This window comes from Penicillium vulpinum (genome assembly GCF_028829585.1).
Source record: "Penicillium vulpinum strain IBT 29486 chromosome Unknown utg000003l_segment0_segment0, whole genome shotgun sequence".
Taxonomy (NCBI): domain Eukaryota; kingdom Fungi; phylum Ascomycota; class Eurotiomycetes; order Eurotiales; family Aspergillaceae; genus Penicillium; species Penicillium vulpinum.
The window spans coordinates 3,187,431-3,212,382 of NW_026643243.1; the positions used below are offsets into that span (position 1 = coordinate 3,187,431).

General features: G+C 47.6%; 13 protein-coding genes across 13 annotated transcripts; 6 read left to right on the plus strand and 7 right to left on the minus strand.

Annotated features, from left to right (window-relative positions):
- Positions 1-185: 185 nt before the first annotated feature.
- Positions 186-503, minus strand: N7479_006286 (uncharacterized protein; the record flags this gene model as incomplete). The annotated part of the gene is made up of 1 exon (XM_057253981.1): positions 186-503. The coding sequence occupies one exon, from the start codon at positions 501-503 to the stop codon at positions 186-188; it is 318 nt and encodes a 105-aa protein (XP_057107843.1).
- Positions 504-2,877: 2,374 nt separating this feature from the next.
- N7479_006287 (uncharacterized protein) lies at positions 2,878-4,863 on the minus strand (the record flags this gene model as incomplete). Its single annotated transcript, XM_057253982.1, has 1 exon — positions 2,878-4,863. One exon carries the CDS (start codon positions 4,861-4,863, stop codon positions 2,878-2,880), a length of 1,986 nt encoding a protein of 661 aa, XP_057107844.1.
- Positions 4,864-5,106: 243 nt separating this feature from the next.
- N7479_006288 (pre-mRNA-splicing factor SYF2) lies at positions 5,107-6,135 on the plus strand (the record flags this gene model as incomplete). Its single annotated transcript, XM_057253983.1, has 3 exons — positions 5,107-5,313; positions 5,395-6,033; positions 6,088-6,135. The coding sequence occupies 3 exons, from the start codon at positions 5,107-5,109 to the stop codon at positions 6,133-6,135; spliced, it is 894 nt and encodes a 297-aa protein (XP_057107845.1).
- A 176-nt stretch (positions 6,136-6,311) lies between these two features.
- horA (ubiquinone biosynthesis protein COQ11) lies at positions 6,312-7,346 on the minus strand (the record flags this gene model as incomplete). The annotated part of the gene is made up of 4 exons (XM_057253984.1): positions 6,312-6,733; positions 6,788-7,128; positions 7,187-7,241; positions 7,301-7,346. 4 exons carry the CDS (start codon positions 7,344-7,346, stop codon positions 6,312-6,314), a joined length of 864 nt encoding a protein of 287 aa, XP_057107846.1.
- A 310-nt stretch (positions 7,347-7,656) lies between these two features.
- yaf9 (YEATS domain-containing protein YAF9) lies at positions 7,657-8,506 on the plus strand (the record flags this gene model as incomplete). Its single annotated transcript, XM_057253985.1, has 3 exons — positions 7,657-7,689; positions 7,740-7,764; positions 7,818-8,506. The coding sequence occupies 3 exons, from the start codon at positions 7,657-7,659 to the stop codon at positions 8,504-8,506; spliced, it is 747 nt and encodes a 248-aa protein (XP_057107847.1).
- Positions 8,507-9,172: 666 nt separating this feature from the next.
- Positions 9,173-10,593, minus strand: N7479_006291 (indoleamine 2,3-dioxygenase; the record flags this gene model as incomplete). Its single annotated transcript, XM_057253986.1, has 3 exons — positions 9,173-9,541; positions 9,618-10,241; positions 10,297-10,593. The coding sequence occupies 3 exons, from the start codon at positions 10,591-10,593 to the stop codon at positions 9,173-9,175; spliced, it is 1,290 nt and encodes a 429-aa protein (XP_057107848.1).
- An 851-nt stretch (positions 10,594-11,444) lies between these two features.
- On the plus strand, positions 11,445-13,032 carry N7479_006292 (Kynureninase; the record flags this gene model as incomplete). The annotated part of the gene is made up of 4 exons (XM_057253987.1): positions 11,445-11,604; positions 11,668-12,005; positions 12,075-12,552; positions 12,614-13,032. The coding sequence occupies 4 exons, from the start codon at positions 11,445-11,447 to the stop codon at positions 13,030-13,032; spliced, it is 1,395 nt and encodes a 464-aa protein (XP_057107849.1).
- A 169-nt stretch (positions 13,033-13,201) lies between these two features.
- N7479_006293 (fungal specific transcription factor domain-containing protein) lies at positions 13,202-15,530 on the minus strand (the record flags this gene model as incomplete). Its single annotated transcript, XM_057253988.1, has 5 exons — positions 13,202-13,654; positions 13,728-14,620; positions 14,673-15,178; positions 15,254-15,426; positions 15,486-15,530. 5 exons carry the CDS (start codon positions 15,528-15,530, stop codon positions 13,202-13,204), a joined length of 2,070 nt encoding a protein of 689 aa, XP_057107850.1.
- Positions 15,531-16,503: 973 nt separating this feature from the next.
- N7479_006294 (cytochrome c oxidase subunit 7) lies at positions 16,504-17,295 on the minus strand. The gene is made up of 5 exons (XM_057253989.1): positions 17,215-17,295; positions 16,959-17,037; positions 16,815-16,875; positions 16,722-16,753; positions 16,504-16,642 (listed from the first exon to the last, which is right to left on the minus strand). Exons 1-5 carry the CDS (start codon positions 17,244-17,246, stop codon positions 16,622-16,624), a joined length of 225 nt encoding a protein of 74 aa, XP_057107851.1. The 5' UTR covers positions 17,247-17,295; the 3' UTR covers positions 16,504-16,621.
- Positions 17,296-17,541: 246 nt separating this feature from the next.
- Positions 17,542-20,037, plus strand: N7479_006295 (uncharacterized protein; the record flags this gene model as incomplete). The annotated part of the gene is made up of 1 exon (XM_057253990.1): positions 17,542-20,037. One exon carries the CDS (start codon positions 17,542-17,544, stop codon positions 20,035-20,037), a length of 2,496 nt encoding a protein of 831 aa, XP_057107852.1.
- Positions 20,038-20,424: 387 nt separating this feature from the next.
- On the plus strand, positions 20,425-21,684 carry N7479_006296 (uncharacterized protein; the record flags this gene model as incomplete). The annotated part of the gene is made up of 3 exons (XM_057253991.1): positions 20,425-20,615; positions 20,681-20,856; positions 20,915-21,684. The coding sequence occupies 3 exons, from the start codon at positions 20,425-20,427 to the stop codon at positions 21,682-21,684; spliced, it is 1,137 nt and encodes a 378-aa protein (XP_057107853.1).
- Positions 21,685-21,926: 242 nt separating this feature from the next.
- On the minus strand, positions 21,927-22,626 carry N7479_006297 (thiamine-binding protein; the record flags this gene model as incomplete). The annotated part of the gene is made up of 4 exons (XM_057253992.1): positions 21,927-21,993; positions 22,085-22,187; positions 22,417-22,522; positions 22,573-22,626. The coding sequence occupies 4 exons, from the start codon at positions 22,624-22,626 to the stop codon at positions 21,927-21,929; spliced, it is 330 nt and encodes a 109-aa protein (XP_057107854.1).
- A 935-nt stretch (positions 22,627-23,561) lies between these two features.
- Positions 23,562-24,712, plus strand: N7479_006298 (inositol-pentakisphosphate 2-kinase; the record flags this gene model as incomplete). The annotated part of the gene is made up of 2 exons (XM_057253993.1): positions 23,562-24,404; positions 24,506-24,712. The coding sequence occupies 2 exons, from the start codon at positions 23,562-23,564 to the stop codon at positions 24,710-24,712; spliced, it is 1,050 nt and encodes a 349-aa protein (XP_057107855.1).
- Positions 24,713-24,952: the final 240 nt, after the last annotated feature.

Genomic DNA, 24,952 nt, shown 5'->3' on the forward strand with positions numbered 1-24,952 from the left:
TATATAGATTTCGTAGTCAGAATTGTGTGGTCTTGTTCGAATGTCTCCCTGCGTTGTGTAACCTAGCACAGATGTGACATGAGAGGATGGATTGTGTTTCGAAACCCCAAGCCAAAGAACATCGCATCAGGACCACTGACAGAGATTGAGGTGATTCAATCGACAGGAACAAAAAGAGAGGGACTTTACTGGGACTCCACGTCGTATGTCCAGCTCCGGTGACTATCATAATCACGGGCATGGCTCGAAGTTGGATATGTTCTCTCTTCATAGTAGGGACCACGGGCATCAGAGTTCCCCGGCGGGTGGTGATAGTATCGCAGCGGGAGTACTTGCGGCATTGGTTGTGTATTCATGTAGGCATTGTCGGAGGAGAGCATATATCGGGGATCTGCGCTTCTCTCGGGAACGACCAAGGCAGGAAGGCTCGGAGCAAGTGGTGCTCCGAGCCCAGCGTTCTGGGGTAGAACTTGTCGAGGCTCATATCGGTGTGAATAGGGCATGGGTATCGGGCCGTGGTGTTGAGTGCGGGGGACCGAATCGATATATGGCCGTTCCGGTGTGGAATTCCCACATTGTTGTGGCGGTGGCCTCGACATCTATCGGAGACTTGCGCAAGCGCCGATAGATGATCCTTGTATAGTTTCGATATTGCCGTATTCGGGTTGGTTTCAGATGATGCATTGAATACCAAAAGAGATAATCAGAGAGTCAACCGAATTATATATGGGGGACAAGAATGTAGTATATGGGTTAATAATCTGATAAGCCGCATGTGAACGGCAAGGTCTCATCACACCACTTCGGTATCCTTTTGTAGAAATTTGGGGATATATACTTCCCTCGGGGAATTCCTTGGTCACTGACTTTTTTTTTTTTTCTTTTCCTCAGGAACCGGGAAAAAAAAACACCCACAGCAAAATCTAGACACCCCTGTCCAGTTTTCCCAAACTATCCAATCAAAAGGAATAAGACAGTGGAAATTGCAGAAACAGTATACTTTTTTTTTAGGGGTTTTTCCAACAAAACACATCTCGACAGCGCTACGATTGGCGTATCCACCGAGAAAAAGGGAAGAGCCGGGGAACGGGCCGAGCGGGCTTTGCCACGAGAGAAGACCAAGTGGGACATGGGAAATAGTGCGTGGGGAAGATGAATACTATATAGCACCCTGTTCCTGATAGAAAAAGATATCTTGTGAAATATATATATATATATAATATTTATATATTTCAATTTCTCGAAAGACGTTCAGATATGAAAGTCGTTCTGGAACTTGTATACAAGAAGCTTTGGGGGAAATTGAATCTCGCGGTGTCGTAGTTGTTTTTGACCTATCGGGATAGTGCGAATGGCCCCAAAAAGAGATAACAAAGTCCTTGTGGAAATATGCCTTTTTGCGAACCGGTCTAGTGGGCCAAGGATTGTCGTATACCAAAATATATAAGAGAAAAGAACTCCTAATAGAGTAGCAAATTTGCAGACTTTTTGCAAAAGAGATGGGACAAGCCTTCAGCCTATCCGGTTTTCAAGTGGCTGGAGCCTGAGGCGCGGTGATTGGCGTTCGACCGTTGCTTGGCAGGAAAAATAAAAAGATCTCCATAAATGGGGGAAAACTAGTTGGGACTCTCTGATAGTGGGCTGACTTTGATCTTGGTGATGACTTTAGTGACTAAAGTCATCATATGATGTCCCTAGTGTAGTTTCGAAGGTACAATTAGTAAAGATTTTCAGGGAAACCAATATAAAGATAGCTTTTCCTCAAAATTAAACAGTTCTCACCAATTATCCTCCGTGGGTCTCCAGTGGATTTTAAACATTTCTAATTGGGGAAAGGATCTTTTTTGTCAGATCGATCGGCAAAGTAGCTGCAATATGACGAAAACTAAATGGGTCCAAGCGTTTGAGATTTATTGTTTAGAAGGATAGTCGACATCATATGCCGATCCTGTGGGCTATGCTATGTGAGGTTTGTAGCCTGATTATGGTAGAAGTAGCTCCAATAGTGGGATTGCAATAAACCTGGAAATGCAGTCAAGGGTGACCCATTTGATCTAGCTCATCGGTAGATGTAGGGACTCGGATCTCGTGAGCCTCCTAGTTCATCATCCGTCGACTTTAGACTAGACACAGATCACAAATGACCTCACTGCAATTTTTAGAGAATCGAATGCCCTATGATATACCATTGTGGCCGCATTGATTGTTCCTTATAGTTCTCCGGTGATTCCCCGGTAGTCCCCAATAACATGCTGTCTCTTTGGGAGCCTTGTGGAGCTGCGGTTGCGGCTTGCTGCAGGGAGTGCAACCCGGGTCTCCATGTGCTCATTGTCTCACAACCGACCAGAATAGGAAAAGATATTCTGACAGACGTACCATTCATAGTTAGGCACATCTTAAGATTTCGAAGGCAAATGCTTGGATATCAAATGGGTGACGTGCCCTCATCCTTACCGACGATCCTGACATTGCAAATGTCGTGGGTGGCTTGACACCCCATTTTGTGGAAGGAAAATCAATCTCAATGCGTGTCACTGGCTGATGATCTCCCTGATCACCGAGAGAAACCGAGCTGAGATCGTGGCCCTAGTGAGCGGGGTGCCGATGGAAATCGTTCATCGATAGGCTGTAGGTTCATGGGTAGGGACATCCCAGTTGGATTCTAGAGGTAGCAGAATATTGTAAAGCTATCGCTTACTTCTTGAGAATATGGGAGTGATACTGGAAAAGGTAGAGCAGCTGAAAAGGGTATATTCCAGGCGGTTACAACCTTACGTTGTGGTACATCTAGATTCTGCCGAAGCACATCCCCGCTCTGTTTATATCAAGATCCATCATTCATCTCTCCAAATGATATTTCATGATTCTATGGGTATTTCACACGTATGGAAACACTTCATACTCTAGATCTGCACTTGGATCTACATCCAAATAGTAAGGTCCCCAGCAATTTCGAGAATGAGTGCGTGTGCCACTAGGATAATATGTTCGCTCGTCAGGATTGGTCGAGAGCGTGAGATGCATCAAGGCACCGAGGGGACCATCTGAAGGCGCTGGTCCACAATCAATCACCCCGGTACCCTGCCCGACATAAAGCCCAAGGAGTTCACCGCAATGACGGTCCCAAACCACGATGTATCCTGATGGCTGCCATGGATGATCTGGGCCATACCGCATATCCATGCAACCGAGTTGCATCAAGTGTAAGTTATCGATTCCCATTTGAGGAACTCCATGAATGATCAAGCGAGCCCGAATAAGGCCTAGGGTAGATGGGGTAGGCTCAGAAGAGTCGCGTAGCGCCGGAATTTGGGAGTTGGAAAATTCTATCGGTGAGTGTTCTGGTACCCATCGGAGTTCGAGTGATTCAAACTTTGAGCGAAGCCCATCAAGCCGTGTCATATTGTAATCGAGATGAGTGATGACCTTTTGAGACTGTCCGTCGTGGTCATTCAACATATCTACAACCCTGCCCAGTGCAGCCGGAGACTTGGAACAGCCATGAACGCGAAGTTCTGCATATAACTGTCCTCCATGATCAGGGCCAACATATTTGTTACCGATTTTGGGCAAAAGTTGATCCTGAAATGGTTCGTAGATTGACTCTGAGGGGTCCAAGGCTGTACTGAAATGGCTTTCACTCTCAGGGCTCCATTGAACACCCATCCTTCGGTCCATATCCTCAAGGCAAAACTCAAGTAGTTCAAGGTAGTCCTCTCCTCTCACTAGGTCAGGTATTGCCTCACCCACAATAGGATCACTAAGGAAGGATCGAAGATTCGGGAACTTCGCAATAAATGGCAGGTTATCACCACATTTTTGAGAGATATCCTCCAGCCATTTCACCGCTGTTTCGGACTGAACATTTTGGATCAGAGCCAGCACTATCTGATAGGCAGCAATGCAGCTGTGATAGTTTTTAGGCTGAATATTCTCCAGGAAATGAGACCAGCATCTGTGAAGTACTTCATCATTCCCGAGCCTAGCAAGTAAACAGATATAGTCCTGGGCGTTGTTTTCAAAATTGAATCGGTTGTCAATTTGATCAGTAGATTGTGTCTGTGTCCAGAACAAGATATCATGCAGATTGTGGGGTTTGGTCACGAGCTCTTCTTCGCCTGTGGTCACAGAAAGGATAGGATTGGGGTCATAGTATGGGTCCTCAAAGATTCTACAGTCAAGTGCTTCAGAACAATATCGGACTACCTGCAAACTTTCCTTGCGACCTAGGGCTGGGAGGTCCTTGTGGCGGTGGTCATCCAAGAAGTGCCTGAGATCTGAAGGCGAAAGATCGAGAGAGGCAAAATATAACGCTATAGAGTACAGTTCAGGCTGGATAGGAAGCTGGAGACGTTTTAATCTTGCAAACAAGTCACGTAGAAGCAATAGGATTTCTGCCAATGTGTTTTTCCGTTGACAGCGTTGTAAAGCGTGATATAGCAATAAACAATTACCAGTCTGCAAGATCTCTGCTGCATATTGGTTTTTGACATATCTCTCAATTAGACTCCGCAGGGAAGAGACATCGGTGATGTCGATATTGGCATCCCACAACAGCTCTTGGTCCCGCGAGGTAAATCCTTTGAGAGAGGTCCACAATGGGACAGGTGGAGCATTGAGCTTCCATTCAGTGACAAAAAGTCCACGAAGATACGCAGATAAGGCCTCATTAGAATTAGAGTCATGAATTGGCTCAGTTGAATCTCTCAAGGCGAATCGAAGCAGCTCAGATGGTGATGGGTCATGGGGTCGTTTAGTTGTGGCAGGATAGAAGCTGCGCATTGATTGACGTGAAAACACGTTTCCAGAGCTGAGTCGTCGCCTTGATTGCAGCAGCAGCACTCGACCATGCAGCCCTCCCATGTCGACTATGAGTAAAGCTGATCTGAGATGTGGAGAACCAGATAAACACGGGCCGATAAGGGGGTCAAGTCTGGGGGTTGACCAGCAGATCAAGGGCGGTGTGTGAGGCGGTATTGGACCCGCATTCGCGCTTTTACTTCATCTTCAACTAGCTTCCATTTCTTATCAATCTGGCTGTCAACAAAAAAATTACTGCTTTCTATCCATAACTGCTAATTACCTATTGATCACCACGAGAGCATTATGGTTCGAACCAGAAATGCGGATAAATCCGTGAAGGATGAGACGAGCCAAGAACAGCCCATTGAGCAACCGACCGAGAACACGAGCGAACCACTAGTTGCAGCTTCCGAAAACAAGGCCGAAACTCAAGCAGATGGCACGAAGGATGATGGTGCATCCAAAGCGCGTGAGAGAATGAATAGGTTTAAAGCCCTGCAGGCTCGAGCTGTAAGTAGTCCTAAAAATGACCTGCGCATATCAATAGGCTTGGCCAGTTCAATCCCTTCACATGACTGACACAAAATATAGAAATCCGCAACGGAGCGCAACTTAAAAGAGACTGCAGCCGAGTCCCAGCGTCTGAGTACCGACCCAGCTCTGCTAAATACGTTGTCCCGCAAACATGCATTCGCCTCGCACAACCTTCTCAAAGCAGACACGGAAGCCGATGGAGAAGATTTCGAACGTAAGCGCGCATGGGACTGGACAGTCGACGAATCGGAAAAGTGGGACAGGCGCATGGAGAAGAAACAGCGTCATCGAGATAACGTGGCTTTCCAGGACTACACTCAAGATGCCCGCAAAATTTACAAGAGACAATTGAGAGAAATGGCCCCGAACTTGGAATCCTACGAGAAAGAAAAACTTGCTGCGATCGAAAGAGCCGCAGCCAACGGCGATCTCGAGATTGTGGAGACCGAGGACGGTGAAATGATTGCAATCGATAAGAACGGTAGCTTCTATTCTACTGCTGACTCGACTGGCTTTACGGACAGCAAACCAGACCGGGCAGCTGTTGACAGATTGGTCAACGATATCCAGAAGGCAGAGGAGGTGCGCCTGAAGAAACGCAAGGAGCGACGTGGTGGCGATGATGATGCGGATGTGACATACATCAACGAGAAGAACAGGCAGTTCAACCAGAAACTCGCTCGCTTCTACAACAAGGTTAGTGTTCCCTTGATTGGTCTTTGTGTGATCGCTTTGCTAACAGTTTTCTAGTACACCACCGAAATTCGGGATAGCTTCGAACGTGGCACCATGATCTAATTTGAACGTGAAATTGATTGCGATATTTTACATGAGTGGAAGTCCCGAGCTGTACAGCTATACTTGGACAAGGCATCAATCAACCAACAGAGATTCCATGCGTTTACCCCTCTGCAAAAAAAAAAAATACAAACGTTGTTTTACAAACATACAAGTCACTGGGTCAGTCGACAGACCTAAAGCATCGTCTTTCGCCAGGCTTTTGTTGCAAGTGCCTCAATCTGTTTTGTTCCGACTGCACCCTTGGTGGACTCATCCTCCAATGCCTCGACCACCGCTTCGCTCACAACATCGACTTTGAGGGGCTTTTCAGCCATACTTCCAAGGAACCCAAGCTTGTTCCCGAGGAGCATGTTGAACTCCGAGGCAACAAAGCCACCCATTGCAATTGGCAGCGTGAACTTCCGACTTGAGTCGTACATGAAGCCCGGGCGTATGAAGATGCTTCGTAGGTCTGGGAGGGTGGATGTGATAGTTGCCTCTGCTTCTCTTTTAGTACTGATGTACCTAGCCGGCAGAAGCGGAGCCCCGGCTGCCGCCGAGATGTAAACGAAGGCCGGAACATGCTCATTCTTGGACTCTTGGGCTAGTGCAATTGCTAAATCACACATGTGTCAACTTTCGAAACGGACTTTAGGACTCGTGTACACACCTGAATCTCGGTTCATCAGTTCATAGGTCAACTGCCCATCTTTTTCCTTTGGCTCCAAAGCCTCGCCCTCCTTTCTTGATAGAGGGTTTTGGCTTCCAAGCTTAGATGTACTAAACGCTCGTTGTAGGCCACTGATAATTGGTTCTCTCCCTTGCACAACGCCCTTGTAGTCAGCTTCCAAGAGAATGCCCATTGTGTGGACAACAGCAGAGGCACCATTCAAATGTGACTTGTAGCTCTCTGGTTTGAGGATATCGGCCTTAGCCCATTCCACGGAGCCTGCCCAGCTGGGCCGTTCCCGAGAATCGGTTACTGTCTCCCACCGGGGCTCACCAGATCGACTAGACAAATATCAGCATAGTGCTCTTCTGTAGATCCATACACAAGTGGGAAAGCTACCTTAATGATGTAACTGTCCATCCCCTTGCTGTTGCGGCTTTACAGATTCTGGATCCTAGAATAGCTAGTCAGTAAAACGATATCAATATTCTGCACTGGATGGGCACCACAAACCCAAAAAACCGCTTCCCCCGGCGACAACTAGTCTTTTGGTCTGCATGCTGTAGCTTTTGGAATAGCTCCGGAGAATGATATCACCAAAGTATCAGAGCAATACTCGCAATTTAGACTTTAGAGCCGAGTTGAGGAATTAGCCACACGTATCAAACTCTTCAATAAGCAAAACAGTTAAATAGTTCAAGATAATTGTCTTTTGTGGGACTTTAAAGTTGGCATCATTCGGTATCATTCGCCTTCTTGTCGGGCCACTTGAGCCACGACGGATTATCCTTCTTCCGGGACATTCTTGCGCCCTTGCTCTAGACAATCCGTTCTCATCTGGTTCTACAGTCTACAATCAACTTAACAAGATGCCATCTGCAACGGGAAACAAGCGTGTCAGGGTAAGCCAAAAACCACGAGAAATACCAAAATCAAACTAACGCGCTATCAGGGCGTTTCGGTATTCCGACCATTTGGTATGTCCGTGAAGGTCGCATTATCACCGACAGTCACAAGCTAATAAACACAGTATTTGGCAGTATAGCGCACCCCTTCGATCCCGAGCAGAAGCCCCCGAACTGCCCTCCAGACCACACCCACAGGTGGGAGATATTTGTCAAGGGAGTTAACGGCGAGGACATCTCCTACTGGCTAAAGAAAGTCCAATTCAAGCTGCACGAGACATACGCCCATAATGTGCGCTCGATCGAGCAGCCGCCCTTCGAAGTTTCCGAGACTGGCTGGGGTGAATTCGAAATCCAGATCAAACTCTACTTTGTGCCCGAGTCAAATGAGAAGCCCCAGACCCTGTGGCATAGTCTGAAGCTACACCCTTACGGCCCAGATGCGGAGGGAATGAAAGAACGTCGGGAAACTGTCATCAGCCAGAACTACGAAGAGATCATTTTTAATGAGCCTGTTGAGCCGTTCTACGAGATCCTCACCGGAGGCTTTGCTGGTGGCCAGCCTGGAAAGAGCAAGGGAAAGAATACCAAGCAGATTGGGCAGGGCAGGACGGCGGATATTCCGATGAATGATGCGCCCGGGAATCCATACAGTCGGATGACCGAGAGGAAAGAGCTTGATCGCATGGCGGAGGCCACTCAAACAGTTGAGCAGATGATCAGGGAAGAGAAGGAGCGGCTGATCGAGAGAGAGAAGTATCTGGCCGAGCTGCGAGAGAGCGAGGGTGTGCCCGCCAACACGAAAAAGCGGTGATTACTTCACGCACTTCTCTTAAGCCAAGAACCCAGGCCATGGCCGCTGTATAGTTGACTTTTGAGCACCCTCCCGGTCAGAATGTGCCTGGCAAATAACCCTCACCATCGTGGTTCGAACTTTCCTCGGTTCTGGGACCCTTTGAGTGGCTCTACTGCCTTCAACAGTCGAAGTTCGTGTCTTTACACCGTTGATAATCCGCCTAGCCGCAAGATCCAGCCTGTCTGTTTCCACCCAATTCTCACGACTATTGCATTATATGCCAGCCACGAGCAACAGGCTCTAATATCTGCGTCATCGCAGTTTTGTCCCTAGCACTCGGGATGCTTTTCTCGTTACCCGCGAGGTGGAACATTGCAGGCCATGCTTTAGAGGGTCGGGAATGCACCGAGGATTTTATTCAACGCACATTCATACCAAATTTGCAATGGTCTGCAACTTGCCTGGGAAAGGGGAAATCCTACAAGGATACAGTCCTATCACCGTTGATGTACCTCAAGATCGCGGGATGCATCTTATGGTAGTTCGTGATATGATTATCTGTTTTAAGAAGTTCATTTTGAACCATAGGACCGGTGGAAGTCAATCAATATCAATTTACAATATGAAAAAAACAAGTATATGTCACAAATTTTTCGTTCAGTCATCACAGTTCCATCCGAGCACCTAGCATTTGGCATCTTGAACCGAGTCTCTGGTCTGTTTGAGGAAGGGTATCAAGTCCGTGCCACCAGTCCCAGAAAGCTTAGTTTTCGCTCCTACTTCATTCATTTGAGAGCTAGCCGTGGCTAGATTCATTCTGTCTTTTCCCTGTTCAACTGGATTAGGTCGTCTCGACGCCATGACAATGTATCGAGTGACCATCTGGATGTGTGTATCGCGAAAAGCCTTGAGCTCATTGACAGCTGCGTTGTATGAATCCTTGAGCTGTTGAACCGGCGAGTCGAGTACAAACGAACGAACATTAGATCGAGCAGACAGGTCTTCAAGGAAGCGCCTATGCGGACCAGGCATGTAGTCTCGCATTTGCTGTCTCTGGTGTTAATACTTATTCGCATATATCTAGAGATAGCGACTCTGAAGACCAATGACTATCCCGCGATGTGCTTACCTGAATAAAACTCGGGCCAGCAGCTTGTTTCCCATCCGTCGCAGAGTGTTTAATACCAAGGAAAATGTCAAGTGCCTGGATGAGCGAGCTTTGTGCATTGCTCCCGCCACTCAATTGGAACCAATTCTCTGGTCTTTCCACTCCATCACTATTACCAACATCATAATACACACCCCTGGGAAGGCCCGCATGACCCATATTCTTGCTGCCAGCCAAGAACGGCCGAAGCTGATGAAAGAAGACAGCTGGCTTGTTGTGCTCATACATCCTCTTCAGAGTCAATGTGAGATCACTCAAACCGTCGGCAAACCTGTACAAGAGGGCAGTGAGTAGGTCTACGTCGTTGGCAGCAACTGCCTTGAAAGCGTCCCGCATCAGTGAGATCAGCTTGATGCCTTTGGCTTCAACAGCGACGGAGATGACCATGAACCACTCCTCGTCTTTTGTGCCGGTGAAGGAGGTCTGAACGTGGAGATTGTCCGGGTCTGTGATATCTGCCTCTGGGTGGGAATGTGTGAAGTTCCATAGTGTGAGGCCGGCGTAGGTGGCGCAGGGAGGAAGTTCGAGGTGTACTGATATTTCAAGAAAGGGCTTTGAGATTGAAGGGGGAGTCTCTGTTATTGTCTGGATGTTAGGAGGACTTTGTTCGAACAGAAAGGAAAGAGTGGTGTGTGTTTACATCTTTTGGGGTCTCTCCTCCCCAGATATAGGCATGAGCGAGATATCCCATAATAACACATGCTCGTCGCCATTCTGGTTCTGTTTGAAGATGCTCAGTTGTGTAGACGGGCATTTTATCGATTGTCTCGCGGATCTGGCTTGTTTGGATGAGGTTTGGGAGTTGGCTGGCTATATCCTCCCAGGTCTCGTAATAAGGGTCTGAGAGCTTGACCAGCGGGGGACCATCCGAAAGAAAGCCCTGCTCGGCATAACTTTCAAAAAGATCATTGAGAACAGCATCCATTGATTGCAACATTGTGGGTAATGGTCGTGGAGGAATCTTGGGGAGGAAGGGAGAACACGTCTGGCGTGGTATAAACAAAGACAACGGGGAAAGCTAGCCTTTTAGGTTTATAGTGCAAGGATATTTCTAGTACTGTGTGGCCTCATTATTGAAATATTTTACTGCATCGGCTTGTATCGGGGCCATTTAGTCAAGATATCTATACAATCCGGAATATATACGGATCTCTATCCGCCTTCCGCCTCTTAATGGAGTATCCATGGATAAGACTTAGTTCTGGCCACTTCCATGTTGGTTCAACACTTGGGGATGTAAGGGATGTTGGACAAGTAAAAGTGCCCAAATACTCTTCAAGAGCTTTTTGGGGCTAAGATTATGATACAGACTTACAAACTTGAACTGATTTTTTAGTCCTGTTGCTAATCAAAGATTCTGATTGCTTTTCTTTGCTAGCTGGTAGGCAAACCACCTGCAAATATCCATGCATTATGCATATAATGCATTGTATATAGTAGATAACCTATGGATAGTTTTATGTCGCACATACGTCAGTAGTATAATTAGTATAACTATGTATAACCTACTACTATATGATGTAACGATATGCTATCTCGTCAACCAATAAAGAGTATGTAGACGGATCGGAGAGGCGGAAGCGGAACATCATCCGTGTTACCCTTTGTTACTCTTTTGAAGGTCTCCCTGGCATCCGATTCGGCGTTTACCTTATAAAGCACTACATTTCTGAGTTCATTGTATTTTTCCCCTCCTCACTGCCACAAAATCTGGGTACAGCTCAAATTGTACTTAACTTACTACACTATATTCGACGAAGTTCACGAACAATAGCATTTAGTATCAACATGACGAGCTCCAAAGTGTCTAAGCCGGTCTTTCCTGCAGAGGCAGCATCAGAAGGTTATGCCGCGTCTCTTGATGCAGCTGACCCTTTGCGTGAATTCCGTGACCAGTTTATTATTCCCTCCAAGGCGAATCTTGCTACGACAAAGCTGGCGAAGCCAGGTGAGAAGCATAACCCCACCGAGACACGAAATATAGTTTAATTGTTTCTAACAACTCATTTAGGTCTCTCATTAGAGCCAAGCACGTACTTTTGCGGTAACTCATTGGGCATCCAACCAAAGGCCGTGTCGAAGTACATGGAGGCTCAGTTGGATACTTGGTCGTCCATCGGTGTTTGTGGACACTTCACTGATCTTGAAGATTCACCATTGAAACAGTGGCAGCTTCTATCCGAGCAGGCGGCTGCTTCAATGTCCCGCATTGTCGGGGCCGCACCTGAAGAGGTCGCAGCTATGGGAACGCTGACCACGAACCTTCACCTGTTGCTTGCAAGCTTCTACAAGCCAACTGAGACCAAGCGCAAGATTTTAATGGATTGGAAAGCATTCCCCAGTGATCATGTGAGTGATGATCTACGATACTGATCGTGATAATCTACTGTCCCAATTACCCATCACTGACGTTTACAGTATGCAATCGAATCACAGATTGCCTGGCATGACCTAGATGCAAAGGAGAACATGATTCTCATTGGCCCAAATGAAGGACAATACGAGATCTCAACAGAGAAAATCCTGTCTTATATCGACGAGCATGCGGAAAGCGCAGCACTACTTCTTCTCCCTGGTATCCAATACTACACCGGACAGCTCTTTGACATCCCCACAATTACCAAGTACGCCCAATCAAAGAACCTCGTCGTTGGATGGGATCTAGCACACGCATATGGAAATGTGGAACTGAAGATGCACGACTGGAACGTTGACTTCGCAGCTTGGTGCACGTACAAGTACGGCAATGCCGGACCCGGCGCGATGGGCGGCCTTTTCGTGCACGAGAGGCATGGCCAAGTTGATTATAGCGCTGGACCAGATGCCCCTCAGTTCCGTCACCGCTTGACAGGATGGTATGGTGGTGATCGGTCAGTGAGGTTTAAGATGGACAACAGTTAGTTTTTTCCTATTCGCGTGGCGCGATGCAGTTTCTAGCATATCCTAACCATCAGCAGAGTTCAAGCCTATTCCCGGAGCTGGAGGATTTCAGGTCTCCAATCCCTCAGTCATTGATTTGACCTGCCTTTGTGCAGCTTTATCTGTCTTCGATCAGACCTCCATGGCCGATTTACGCCAAAAGTCATTAAAGCTGACAGCGTATCTGGAATTCCTGCTTCTGAAGGACACCGACGAGCAGACTCGTCTGTTTGATATTATCACTCCGTCAGGTCCCTACGCTCGAGGGGCTCAACTGAGTGTTTTGCTCAAGCCTGGCTTACTGCACAAGGTATCCGAACGCCTACAGAATGCAGGTATCATTTGCGACAAGCGGGAGCCGGGCGTTGTTCGTGTGGCGCCAGTGCCGTTGTACAACACTTTCTCTGAGGTGTTCAACTTTGTCAAGGAATTCAAGGGCGCTTTGGCCTCTTCGTAGTTGGCAATTAATTCTCTGAAGATAAATGTGGATCGAATGTTGAGTATGATGATAATGCAATACACCATGAATAATATGCCGTGAACCTTTCTTTCTTTCATGCTACTGAATCTCGGAATTGAAGACAGGATAAAAATACACTGGAGTTGAAGCTTGCTGTTGCAGGCCCTTAAAAGTTCCCAATACTCTCCCAGTTATCACCACTGCGCAGAAACTCTTGCCCCTGAGAAAAGAAATTGGCAGCAAGAATAGAGAACTCATCATTAGACAGGGTTAAATGCTGCGGTGAGACCAAAGAGCTTGCTGGGTAGTCCTGGCTAGGAAATCCAGTATTGGCACTGAATGACTGAGATCCAGTATTTGGGGTATCGCCTCCCTGGGCACTCAACCGGAACGGCGCAGGCAAAGGTGATGTCTGAGATACTTCTCCGCCCATAGAAGACGAGCCGGCATAAAGTGACTCCCCGAATAAACGCCGAGCAGAGTCTGTGTCGCTGTTGGATGAGTATTCGAGGATTTCCCAGAATCGGGATAGGTCGATTAGAAGGCTTTGGTTTTGCGCGCCTGGGTCGGATTGGTAGGTTGCCGAGACTGCATCTTCTAGTCTCTGTAATCTATGGGCCTGGTGATATGAGGAATGAAGTGTTAGATTGCTACTTTAACCAAAAGAAATCTGAGAGGGTGGAGATTCCTACCAGTTGAGCCATGTGCGGCCACCTTTCCCCTATGGTTTGCACAAACTTGACACACTTGGCGAATCTTTCACGCTTATGTTCTCTGATAGTCAAATCATCTGTGAAACTGAGTTGTAGCTCGATTGTAGCGACAACGGCGGCGCTGTAGCCTAGTAATGGATCTGATACTAGAAATGACTTCTCTTCAAAGCAGTTGATGAAGTGAATGATCCAGGTTGTATGCGACGAGATCAAGTCCGAGGTATGCTGTAAGAAGATCTCCGGGATAGTACTCCGGAAGTTCCGAAGGCTGAGCGACAAAAGCAGTGGATGATTGAGTAGACACAGGCTGGTATGATACATAAATTGGTTCAGAAACCATGGGCCCCAGTATTCACGATGTGTCTGTAATTCCTCTCGAGACCGTTCACCGAGATTAGCTGGCTTGAATCGGTGAAGATATGGCATGCGAGTCTCGAGATCCATTTGTAAAGCAAGAATTTTCGAGTATTCAGAACGAGGAGACCACGGTGGGACATTGCTTGGGCGTCCATGAAGTCGCACGTATCGTGCTGTCCTTGCAAACACTTCGCTGAGCATTACCACATATGCAATAATACCTTCATCTTTCATGTCACTTTGCCGTACTTCGACGGTTGGTGGCCCTGGAGAGAGGGAGCGTGCCGGTCGTGCCGGGCTTCGGGGATATGGAGGGCCTCCGGGTTGGGGTATGTCTGGGATTGGGAAGTCGCCGCCGTGTAGTCGTTTGAGAAGACATATACTCCAGAAGCAGCGCCTGCGTTCTTCGCGAACTATAGTGCTAGTTGATGAACGGGGCTCTTGTCCGAGATTAGCACACTGTGCAAGGTTCATTGCTAAGCTGCTGTGGATGCTAGAACGGTGTGTGTTGCCGTCTAGTAGATATTATTAGCCCAACCCTAGAGATAGAAAACGCCGGGCTCATACTCGTGAAGTCGACCAAACTCAGAATACAGAGACATTGAAGTGTCGAAAGCTCTACCGGCCCTTCTGAGACTCTTTTCATAACGAGGCCTCGAGCAACCTCAGCATAGCTGTTTATCAGGCTGGTGGAATCGGCCCTGTTGCGGTGAGCGTATGAAAAGCGAGATGCGAGGGCCAATATAGCAAAAAGAAGTTCTGCCTCGCGAGTTTGTAGACTAGAGAGAAAACTATCCCTGTAGAAAAGAGGCAGGGGCTGGGAGTCACAGTATAGCAAATATAGCTCCGCAATTGGAACAATCTCCTCCCACGGTGGTAGGGTAATAGATGAGCCTGGCATCGACAATGTCACAGACGGGACAAGAGATTCTTTGGGCATTTGTGGCTCACTCCTTGAGCTGCAACATGTTTCGAGGAGTAAGTAATTGTTTAAATAGGGATCCCGTATGTTCTTACCCAAGTACATTGAGGACCTCTCCCACTTTGCTTTCAAGGCTTCGCAATCTATCTTCCTATGATGGAGTTAGTATCTGGATAAAAGGACGAAAGTCCTTCAGGCTTGCATTGAGATATAAACAAATACTCACCAGAACCTGCGATGTTCGGGTGTCTGAATCATTGAGCCTTGGACTTGACTCAGGGAGTGGACGGCGCCTTTCATCGGCGTATAGACATTGTTGCCGTAACCTGCTACACAGAGAACATACAGGCTGCTCGCCGGGGCATTTCGCTTTCTTACGCCTGAGAAATTAGTTATCGGCTAGGTTTTTGAAGAATCCGATAGATGCGGTACCTGCAAGGCTCACAGGCCTGACGAACCCGCTTGGCAGGTCTCTCTGAATAGTGGAAGCTCTCGTCTTCCATTATTATATTTGCTATATTCAATATCAGACCGCATGTCTCTCAATGATAATCATCCTAGGAGCATGAATCAAGTACTTCAGGACCCCAATCGACAGGCTATATCGAGATATATATATGTTCACTGAATGCCTTGTTTAAGAGATATCAGATCTGAACAAGCAAAGCCGCTGTATATTATGACTTGGAGCTGGAAGTAGGTGAAATTGGCCGACTAGTGGGCGGGCTGTGAAACAGCTGAGTAATCAACGTAAAGCTTGAGCACCCGTGGGCACCCGGGCGTGGACCGTGGACCCCGCAAGGGCGGGCCATTGATTTATATGTTGTAGTCTCCCGAGGTCATCTAGAACTTCTGACATGACCTGCTTGGCACAAGCACTCAATTTTCAAGTCCAACACAATTTAACGTGCTCGAGATATTCAAATGAAGGCGCGCGCTGGAAACCAAAAATATGAACTTTTCCAAGACGGTGTTGTCGTGGTGACTGCTATATTTGAGACTTTGAGAGTTCCTAAAGCCTGTCGAAGGAGTATCAGACGATCATATTAGACTATGTTTGTATATGGATGGCTACTAGAAGATGTTAAATTACAACGTCTTGTAGAGGGAGGGCGTCCGTACCCTGTGTATGCCTGCCTGATAGCATAGGCGAGTCATGAAGTCATCCTTCGCCGGACAAGATATCTCCACTGCTGTACATATGAGCAATACTGAATCTAATGCGTGGATAGTAGTTACCGCCTCTTGGGTGCTTAGCAGGTTCAGTGAAGGCCAAAATAGCTCGGCTTCGGCTTGTTGCGAGTCATAGCACAACCGTTTCTATTCTATCAAAACAGTGCTACCCTTAGGGTGAGAGATCTGAACGAGTACTTCTATGAGACCAGGAAAATGATATATGGCAACATCTCTTGGATTGGCGCTTGAATTGTTCGTATGTACAGCTCCAAATCTGCGTGGCTGCCAACCCATCTAATCCCTTCCTGGAGTAGAAATACACCATACAAAAAACAACCGATGCTGCAGTTTGCACAACCAACGGAACTGAAAATGGCATCATTTATCTCTGCCAAACTAAGTCTTAAGACCGCATGATTTAGATCCAAGTCTTGTGGCCCTGTAAAGAAATCAGCATTTGAACGTATACTCGTGCTTCTCGTCGGAGCATGAGAAGTAACAAGTTGGGTGAAACTAACGAGAACCATGCGGCACATGGCGTAGGTGGAAGCTATTATTGATTAGTTTTCTATCCTCGACCGGATTTCATATCGGAAGACGGGTGCACTCACCAGCACCGAGGCCGTAGACCGAGATGAGGTAGGGGTACATGACGTAGCCGGAGCGGGAGGTCTGTGAGACAGTTCTAATGTCAGTTTCTTGCGCTTTCTGAAATTCAATTGAGGGCACAGGCGCCCCTTGCGGTGTGTACGGACCTTCCACCATTGGCGCTTGCCATCGTGGTTCTGGAAGAGACGCTGGTAGTATGGCACACGGTTCTCACGGAACACGAAGCTAAAGAGAGCCAGTCAGTCAACATGATTTGTGCCAATATAGCAGGATAGCAGGTCCCCGCAGCAGTATCAATCGCAATTGAACCCCGAAGATCGCGGGAGGAAGTTCAATGGTTGCACTCTCAAGATCGGGTTTGTGTGCGGGGTATTTATGCAGCGATTCGAAGGGAGAACGTACCCAGCCATGCGGGAGCTAGTAGCACGGAACATTTTCACGGTTAGAAGCGAAGAAGGAGCGGGGATGTGAGGTACGACGTGGGTGAAATGGGGATGTGAAGTTGGTCCGGAATGAGAAGGATATCGTGTCACGTGTCAAACATCACCTGATCGAATCAGACGTTGTATCTAGTCATCATCCCAAAAGGGAAAAGCGCCAGAAAAGTGCCCAGACGCGTATCAACTTTTGAATATTCGGCAACGAACTTTTTGGACTGACGTCGGGAGCTCGAAGAAGGATGTTTGGCGTCGAGAATTTGCTTTCCCGACCTTCCTTTCCTAATCACTCATGCGCCCGGCGCTTCTGCGACTGTTGAAGAGGCCGTCCGCCGTCTCGATCCTTGACACACTCACAGCAACAACAATCGGAATTGAGCAATTGGAGTTTAGGTACAGGTGTCTACGATGTCATTCACGAAGCACCAAACAAGAACCACTCGAGGAACCCGATAATAGCCCGACACGGCATCAGCTTGAGAATTCATGCCGAGGGAAACGGCCATTCAGCTTTCCCATCTACGACATTGAGGCCACAAACGAACCAAATACCTTTGAGCCCACACCTCTCGTAGAGAATCAAACGCATAATAACACGACACAATGCCCTACCAAACTTCTATCTCTCCGACCGGACAAGCTTGAATTCGAATCGGACGTCGGGCACCTCAGCAACATCGGAACGCGATTGGTGGATAATTTGGAGCATCGAAATAATTTCGATTTGTGGGAGGAGCTTCTTCGATATCGTCAGCGTCACTATGGCGACAATGGCACGCTAGACATATGGGAAGGGCTGAGGGTTCGAGTGGATGGTGTATGGCTCCCAGTTGCAGGAGAGCAAGCAGACTTCTTTTGGCAAAGCTTTGTGGACATGGGATTGAGGCGAGAGCTTTTTCTCAAGGAGGTTCTTGACTATGCTGTCATGTTATGGGAGCAACAAGGAAACCGATGGCCACAACTGTATGAGCGCGTGGTGGGTGGACTTCTTGAGCAAGGCTTGACGAAGCGTGCGGTCGAATGGCACAAGAAGCTTCAGAATTACAATCTAGCCAGCGCAAATGATGTTCTGAAAATCCTCCCCTCGGTGATCCGTTCTTCGTCTCTTCCGGCTGGTACGGAATTTGTGACTTCGGTTGATCTCGAGCGGTCGTCTTTGTCGTCCGGATTGCAGGCATTCCAAGCCATGTGCTCCACAACGCCCGATCATAACTTTTATGGACCTGTCATTGCTATGCTCATGCAGCAAGGCCACGGAGAGGCGGCGATCGAAATGCATCATTTCCTTGCTCGACGTCAGGATCACCCACAGAGCCCCGACGAGATACAGCCATTGCTGGAATATGTTGAGAAATTCGGGCTACGGAAAGAGTTCAACCGGCTCCGTGGCTATGTCAAAAAGCGATTTGATACTGAAGCTTCGATTGACCAATCTGGTCCAATAGATACAGTCTCAAAATCCGAGCAAAGGGGACCGAAAGACGAAAAACCCTTCAAAGATGATATTGGGGCTAAGCTGTTTGCCACTCGTGCTCTCAATTTCGATATGATCGTTGGTGGCTTGAAGATGCTCGGTGTATCAGAGATCGGCCACCGGACGTTGCGCGAACTAGCCACGAGAGCTCATGGCAACCAAGATCTTCTGGAAAAGCTTAAAATACTTAAGCAGTCCGGCATTTCCATAGGAAGCACTGTCTTCTCGCGCTTAGTTCAAAAACTTGCTACCCAAAACCGCGAAATTCTTCTCTCCGACATCCTCCACAGCGATCAGCATCCTGACACTCTCGAAGACAAGCGGATGCAGGAGTCAATGTTGGTATCGTACTACATGGCCCGAGATTGGCGATTGTACAATATGACTCTAGCGGTGTTAACAGAACTATATCCTGGCGCGCCAGACCTCTACGACATACATTTTCGAAAGCATATCGCGGCTTGGGAATTGAGCGCGGCGTCTAAGGTTGCCGACGAGCTAGCCCTCCGTGGCCGGACTTTGGGCGAAGACAGCGTGGATTTCATGGCCGACCAGATTCTCACCCCTCGGCGAATGAACCATCGCCCGCCGCCCGGTCAACGCCTGTCTGCAGTCGACGAAGTCATCTTCATCTTCAAGATTCTAAAGCGCGTGGTTCCCGCGGGAGGGTATGTCAGTGCTGCATTCTGGGTTGAGATGCTCAAGCGTCTTGGTATGGCAGATGCATGGGCAGACTGGGACAAACTCCGAGAATGCTGCCTGTGGCTCGTCCGCCAGTACGCCGAAAGCCCTGAGCAGAGGCCCAAACTGTCCCTTGATCTCACCAAGCAAGCAAATGGCCGCGATCAGCGGATGCTTGATCTGGTTTTTACCCCACAAATGCAAGCTGCCATCGTCTCCTGGGGCTTCATGTTTAGAGTATTGGATACCACCGCATCGAAATTTACCATCGCCCCGCCTAACTCCCAAACGGACGAAAAGCTCATTCCATGGGTGCGAGGGCTGATTTTACTTCGAGAGCTGGAACAATCCGGTCTTCGTCTTGACAAACGATTGATCTCACAGGCAGTCCGCCACCGGCTAGCCATGCTTTATAGCCACCATATTCTGTCAGCGCGGCGCATGAACCGCATGCTGCGGCGGCGAAACCCGTATCCTCTACAGCAAGTATTGAACGATGTGTTCCTAGCCTGGGGCGATCCATCTCTCTTTGATGGAATGGAACAAAATTTGGAACAGCTGGTGAACCCACCACGAGCGAGCAGAACGAAGCGACGCGCCCCGGGTATACGTTTGTCGCTTAAAGGACTATGAAGCATTCAGCGTCCATGTATATTAGCAAATATGTAAATAATTGATCAAATAATACCCATATTAGACGAGAATCAGTGTAAACGTAACTTTTTCCTGTGGGATATGGATAGTCAAGCAATAAAAGTTCATATACTCCGTATAAATCGTATCTATTGGTTTTGCCTAGAAGACTGGGCTATGTCACAAGTAGATGGCCCAATGGGCAGTGCAGTTGACGATCCACCGATCTAAGAATAGTTGAGACGGCAACGCGGCCTTGTACGGAGTAAACATTCTGTTATTTCTATCTCCTTTTCTTTTTCTTTTTTTTTCTTATTTATATTTGATCTTTTTCCTTGCAAAGTAGAGAATATATTAGTACATCTCATACATCATTTGTGTACAGTTATGCGCGTATTCAACTTCCTAGGCTTGCTGCCCATGGTTCTTGCGAACCCTTTGATTCAGAAGCGTACGACAGCATGCAATAACTCTCCTGATCTCTGCTCCAAGTCCTATGGAGAAATTACACATCTCGGCGCTCATGACAGTCCCTTCGTGCGTGACGATACCACTGGCAACTCGATAGCTGCCAACCAGTATGTTTACCCCCACAGCTCCAAATTCCAATAAATCACATGGCAGACTAACTCCCATTCTCCAGGTACTATGACACCCCAACACAACTATCAGCCGGTGTTCGATTAGTAACAGCCCAAGTCCACAAGAGCAACTCACAATGGCGTCTATGTCATTCCACCTGCGACCTGCTCGATGCCGGGTTGCTGAGCGACTGGCTGAAGAAGATCAAGACGTGGCTGGATGACAATCCAAACGAGGGTGAGTTAGTTCCGCAAGGATTTATGGTAAGAAAACTAATAGTCCTTCTCTAAAATAGTGGTCACGATCCTCCTAGTCAACTCCGACGACGCCACAGCCTCCGATCTCAACACCGAATTCACAACCGCCAACATCACCGACTACGCATACGAGCCAACCTCCCCCGGCACCGCCCCAACTACATGGCCAACCCTACAAACCATGATCGACGACGGCAAGCGACTAGTCGTCTTTGTGGCCTCCTTAGACACCAGTGCCAGCTACCCCTACCTAATGAACGAATGGAGCTACATCTGGGAGAATAAATACGACACAAGCTCCGCGTCGAACTTCACATGTGATCCGGACCGACCATCGGCATACAAAGACAACAGCGCGTCTGCGCTTGCAGCCAACCTCCTCCCACTGATGAACCACTTCCTGTACTCGAGCAACCTTGCGATCCTGGATGTCGAGTACCCAAATGCCAGCTACGTGGGGACGACGAATGCCGCGTCTGGCGGAACTGGCAACCTGGGTACTGCGGCGGTAAACTGCAAGAAGGAGTGGAATGGGCGGCAGCCGACCTATATCATGGTGGACTTCTTCAATCGCGGTCCGGCGATTGATACCGTCGATAACTTGAATAATGTTACCAATGCGGTTGGCCGCAAGTCCGTCTCAACTTCTGCGGATTCGACTAGCGATGCCTCGTCGACGAGCAATGTGTTCAAGGCGCTGGTTGAGTTGGCGGAATCGGCTAGATCGGGTACGCCGGTGTCTATGGGAAACTGGATTTGGACTGGTGGAAACTGGGGGAATCTTCTTGGTGGGGGGATTTCCTTCTGAGTGGCCTCGGTTTCTCTGATCTTTTTTTAATATATATTTGGAGCGTTTATACGTTTATTTCTTGGATATCTTTTTGGGTCCTGTGGTATGGGGCTGGCCCTGGCTGGACGGTGCATAGATATTGTTTGCATTTTCAAGGGCAAGGTACTGGTTGAAATTGGGATGGCTTTTACCCGGGTATAGCTTTTACGAATGAAATGATTCAAAAGTCAATTGCCTTGTGTTGTAATTCAACTTCTACTCTAATCTTTTCCCAAGATCTGGTTCACCTTGTTTACCTTATCCTCAAATGACTGCACCTTATCGGTTCTAATAGAGACGGTTAGCAATGAGAAATGGACAAATAAGATGGGCAAGGAGTAAAAAGAGAAAAACAAAAAAAAACAAAAAACAAACTCACCTCGACCCAACACGAATGTCAGTATGAATGCGAACAATTCCCTTTTGATGAAGAATCGTATGCGCCTGTCCGATGACCTGATGAACTCGGTCCCAAGATCCTTCTACAAAAACCAAAAATAGTCAGTAAATATAGCAATCGTATTACACAGCCCTCCCAGCTCTCAGCTCTCTCTCCTGATGATTTGACTTTCAGCCGCAGAGACAGATACAGGGCACAGTTAGAGATGAGAACAAGTTCGGAACTGCGGATGGGGCTGAGGGAATACTATAATACTAAGATATACAAGTGTAGTTGTAATATAGCCTCGGAGACATGTATCTCATACGTACCGAGAGTTGTGCCTGCGGAATGCATGACATACTTCAAACCGCATGTTTCAATCAGCCGCTGGACATCAGCGACTTGGTCTGAGACTGAAGGTGAAGAGGTGCCGACCTGGGGTGCTATTAGTTAGTGAATAGGAGCGGGAAAGGTTTTAGGCTTACAGGGACCAGACAGAAATCAGCGACGCAGTGGGCGGGAGTTTGGATGGAAGCCATGTTGGTTGATAATATGAAATGGTGTAGAGGGGAATATAGGGAGTAAATAGGGTGAATATGAGTATGAGATGAGGATGTGGTCAGTGTGACACATTTACCCATATATATCCGCAAGGCTGAAAATTCCCCCTAACATTTACGATTGTATGACATTTTACATATATTCTATTTATACTATTTACTATTTACTATTTACAAGTCTACATATTTACTAGTTACAGACACGTTTTAACACCTACATTTAGCCCTCGAGCCTCTTTATTATCTCACATCTGCAGAGGGTCACTCGCTGCATCTCTACAGTTCGAGGCATATTTGCTGACCGCCATTACCCCCAATAAATGCTTCAACTTCGCTTTTATCCTTTTACTCTCTCTAAATTTCATCTACAGCGTAGATGGAGTTTTTTTTTTGACTATTAGTAGACTCCTTGAATACTTTGGTATGATCGACTCCAGGGGGGTTTACGCCACTCACTCTTATTGAGAGTCCCCACAACTAAACCCCTGCTTTATTTTTTTTTATTCCCCGAGGCTTTTCTAGTGAATGTCGGGTTTCTTTGTCCGGAATTTCCGTTTTTGTTTCTTTTCTTTCTCGAAATCTTCTTCCTTTCAGTCCAGCTTTGTTCTCTACTCATACGAAACGTACCAGTTGATTTTCGTGCATCTCACTTTTCGTTGGAACTGATTGGATATCCCAATAATCCCAACTTAACTCGGTTTAGCCCCCTCTGAATCGGTTTAAGCTCTTACCGCTGGATGCATATGCATGATTTGCTGAAGAGGCTTGTTTCACATACATTTTCAACCCTTTTGACCTTCTAATCTATTCACATTCTTATATGTGGCGGAGATACACTAAGGTGTCGACTATCAACCACGTCATGATCACAGAGATAACTTGGATTTTCAGACCAACACCCATCCCTCTAACGGATGACCAAACCAAATTTCCTTGAACTCCCAAGAGGAGTTCAGCTCATCTACCTCGCCGAGGGCGGAGCTAATGTGATTTATCGATTTGTCGGAAATCCAGTACTCGGCAAAAAAGACCTGAAGAGGCCACTATCCCCATCTGTACTCGACTCGGATCATTGCAACCTACCATTCCAATTTAAGGGGAAATTGCTCCGACTGCGCAAAGAGACCGCAGCCGACATCTCCTACAAAGAGATTGCCCGAAACTTTGACACTATCATCCGACCATTATTCAAACCCGAAGAACTGGTCAATCAAACCCTCATCAAACTCCCAGAGGGCCTCCTCTCCAGCTGCAACGAGCAACTACGCAACGCCGAACTAAACGGCGCACGTCCAAATAAGCGCCATGGCAGCTATCTCTGCCTTCATGAGCCATTTGGTCTACTCATCACTGACATGACGACGGCCGGAGACCCCGGCGCCAGCCTAGCCGAGTTAAAACCCAAATGGCTCAATCAGTCGCCATCAGCGCCAGCGACAGCACATAGGTGCCGGACCTGCGCGCTGAGGGAAATGAAGAACCGCGAATCCAAACTCCTAGGCCAGAAAGAGCAACGGTCGTTCTGCCCGCTGGATCTGGTGTCGGAACAGTATGAGAATGTGCTGCGGGCGACGGCGTTTATCAAGGGCTGCAAGGATCGATCGCGGCTGGCTCGGATTTTGTATCGGAACCCGACACTTCAGAGGCTGCAGTCGCTGCAGAAGACTGAAAGGGATGTCGGGCTGCAAGGTCCGGTGACGCAGTCTCCGGAGATGTCGCTTGCGATGACACTGCGGGACTGTACTATGTTTATCAAGGTGAGCCATCCTGCGAAATCAGGGTTTGGTGTTCTAGTCAAGATCAAGATGCTGTCTATTTGGAAATGTCGTCCATATTCGAATACTAACCTTCCCCATAGGTCCCCCATGACGAAAAGTCACCCGTTGAAATCCGTCTTGGCGACCTCGATCTTAAGACAGGCGCCGGCGGAAAAGCCGGATACTGGCGAGATCTTGAAACACAACTGATTGACCAGGGCTGGTATCGGGGAAGCAACACTAGTGAAAATTCCGGCGAGTGCGCTTTGAATAGCCCGCGAAGACCGTCTCAGTCTCATTCGTCATAAGAGTATGTCAACCTGATTTGGAATGGCGATTCGAGTTCTTGATGCATTGCATTTGTTTTAATGATTTGAACAAAGACAACGGATGCCTCAACTGTGACTGGCGTGGCTCGTTTTGTCTTGTATAATAGTTCTTTTTGACTTTTATGATTTATTTTCGGGGGGCTTTTTGGGGCTTTGTTTTGCAGGCTGGTTTTGGGCAAGGATGGGTTTTTGATATTATGCTTTAACGACTGCACGTTT

Excerpts from the sequence above, each read along its gene's own strand:
- N7479_006294 (XM_057253989.1), bottom strand. The coding sequence starts at position 17,246 with ATGTTCCGTGCTACTAGCTCCCGCATGGCTGG. Across the intron at positions 17,038-17,214 it reads ACTAGCTCCCGCATGGCTGG|CTTCGTGTTCCGTGAGAACC; the intron begins GTACGTTCTCCC and ends GGCTCTCTTTAG. Across the intron at positions 16,754-16,814 it reads GGTCTACGGCCTCGGTGCTG|CTTCCACCTACGCCATGTGC; the intron begins GTGAGTGCACCC and ends AATCAATAATAG.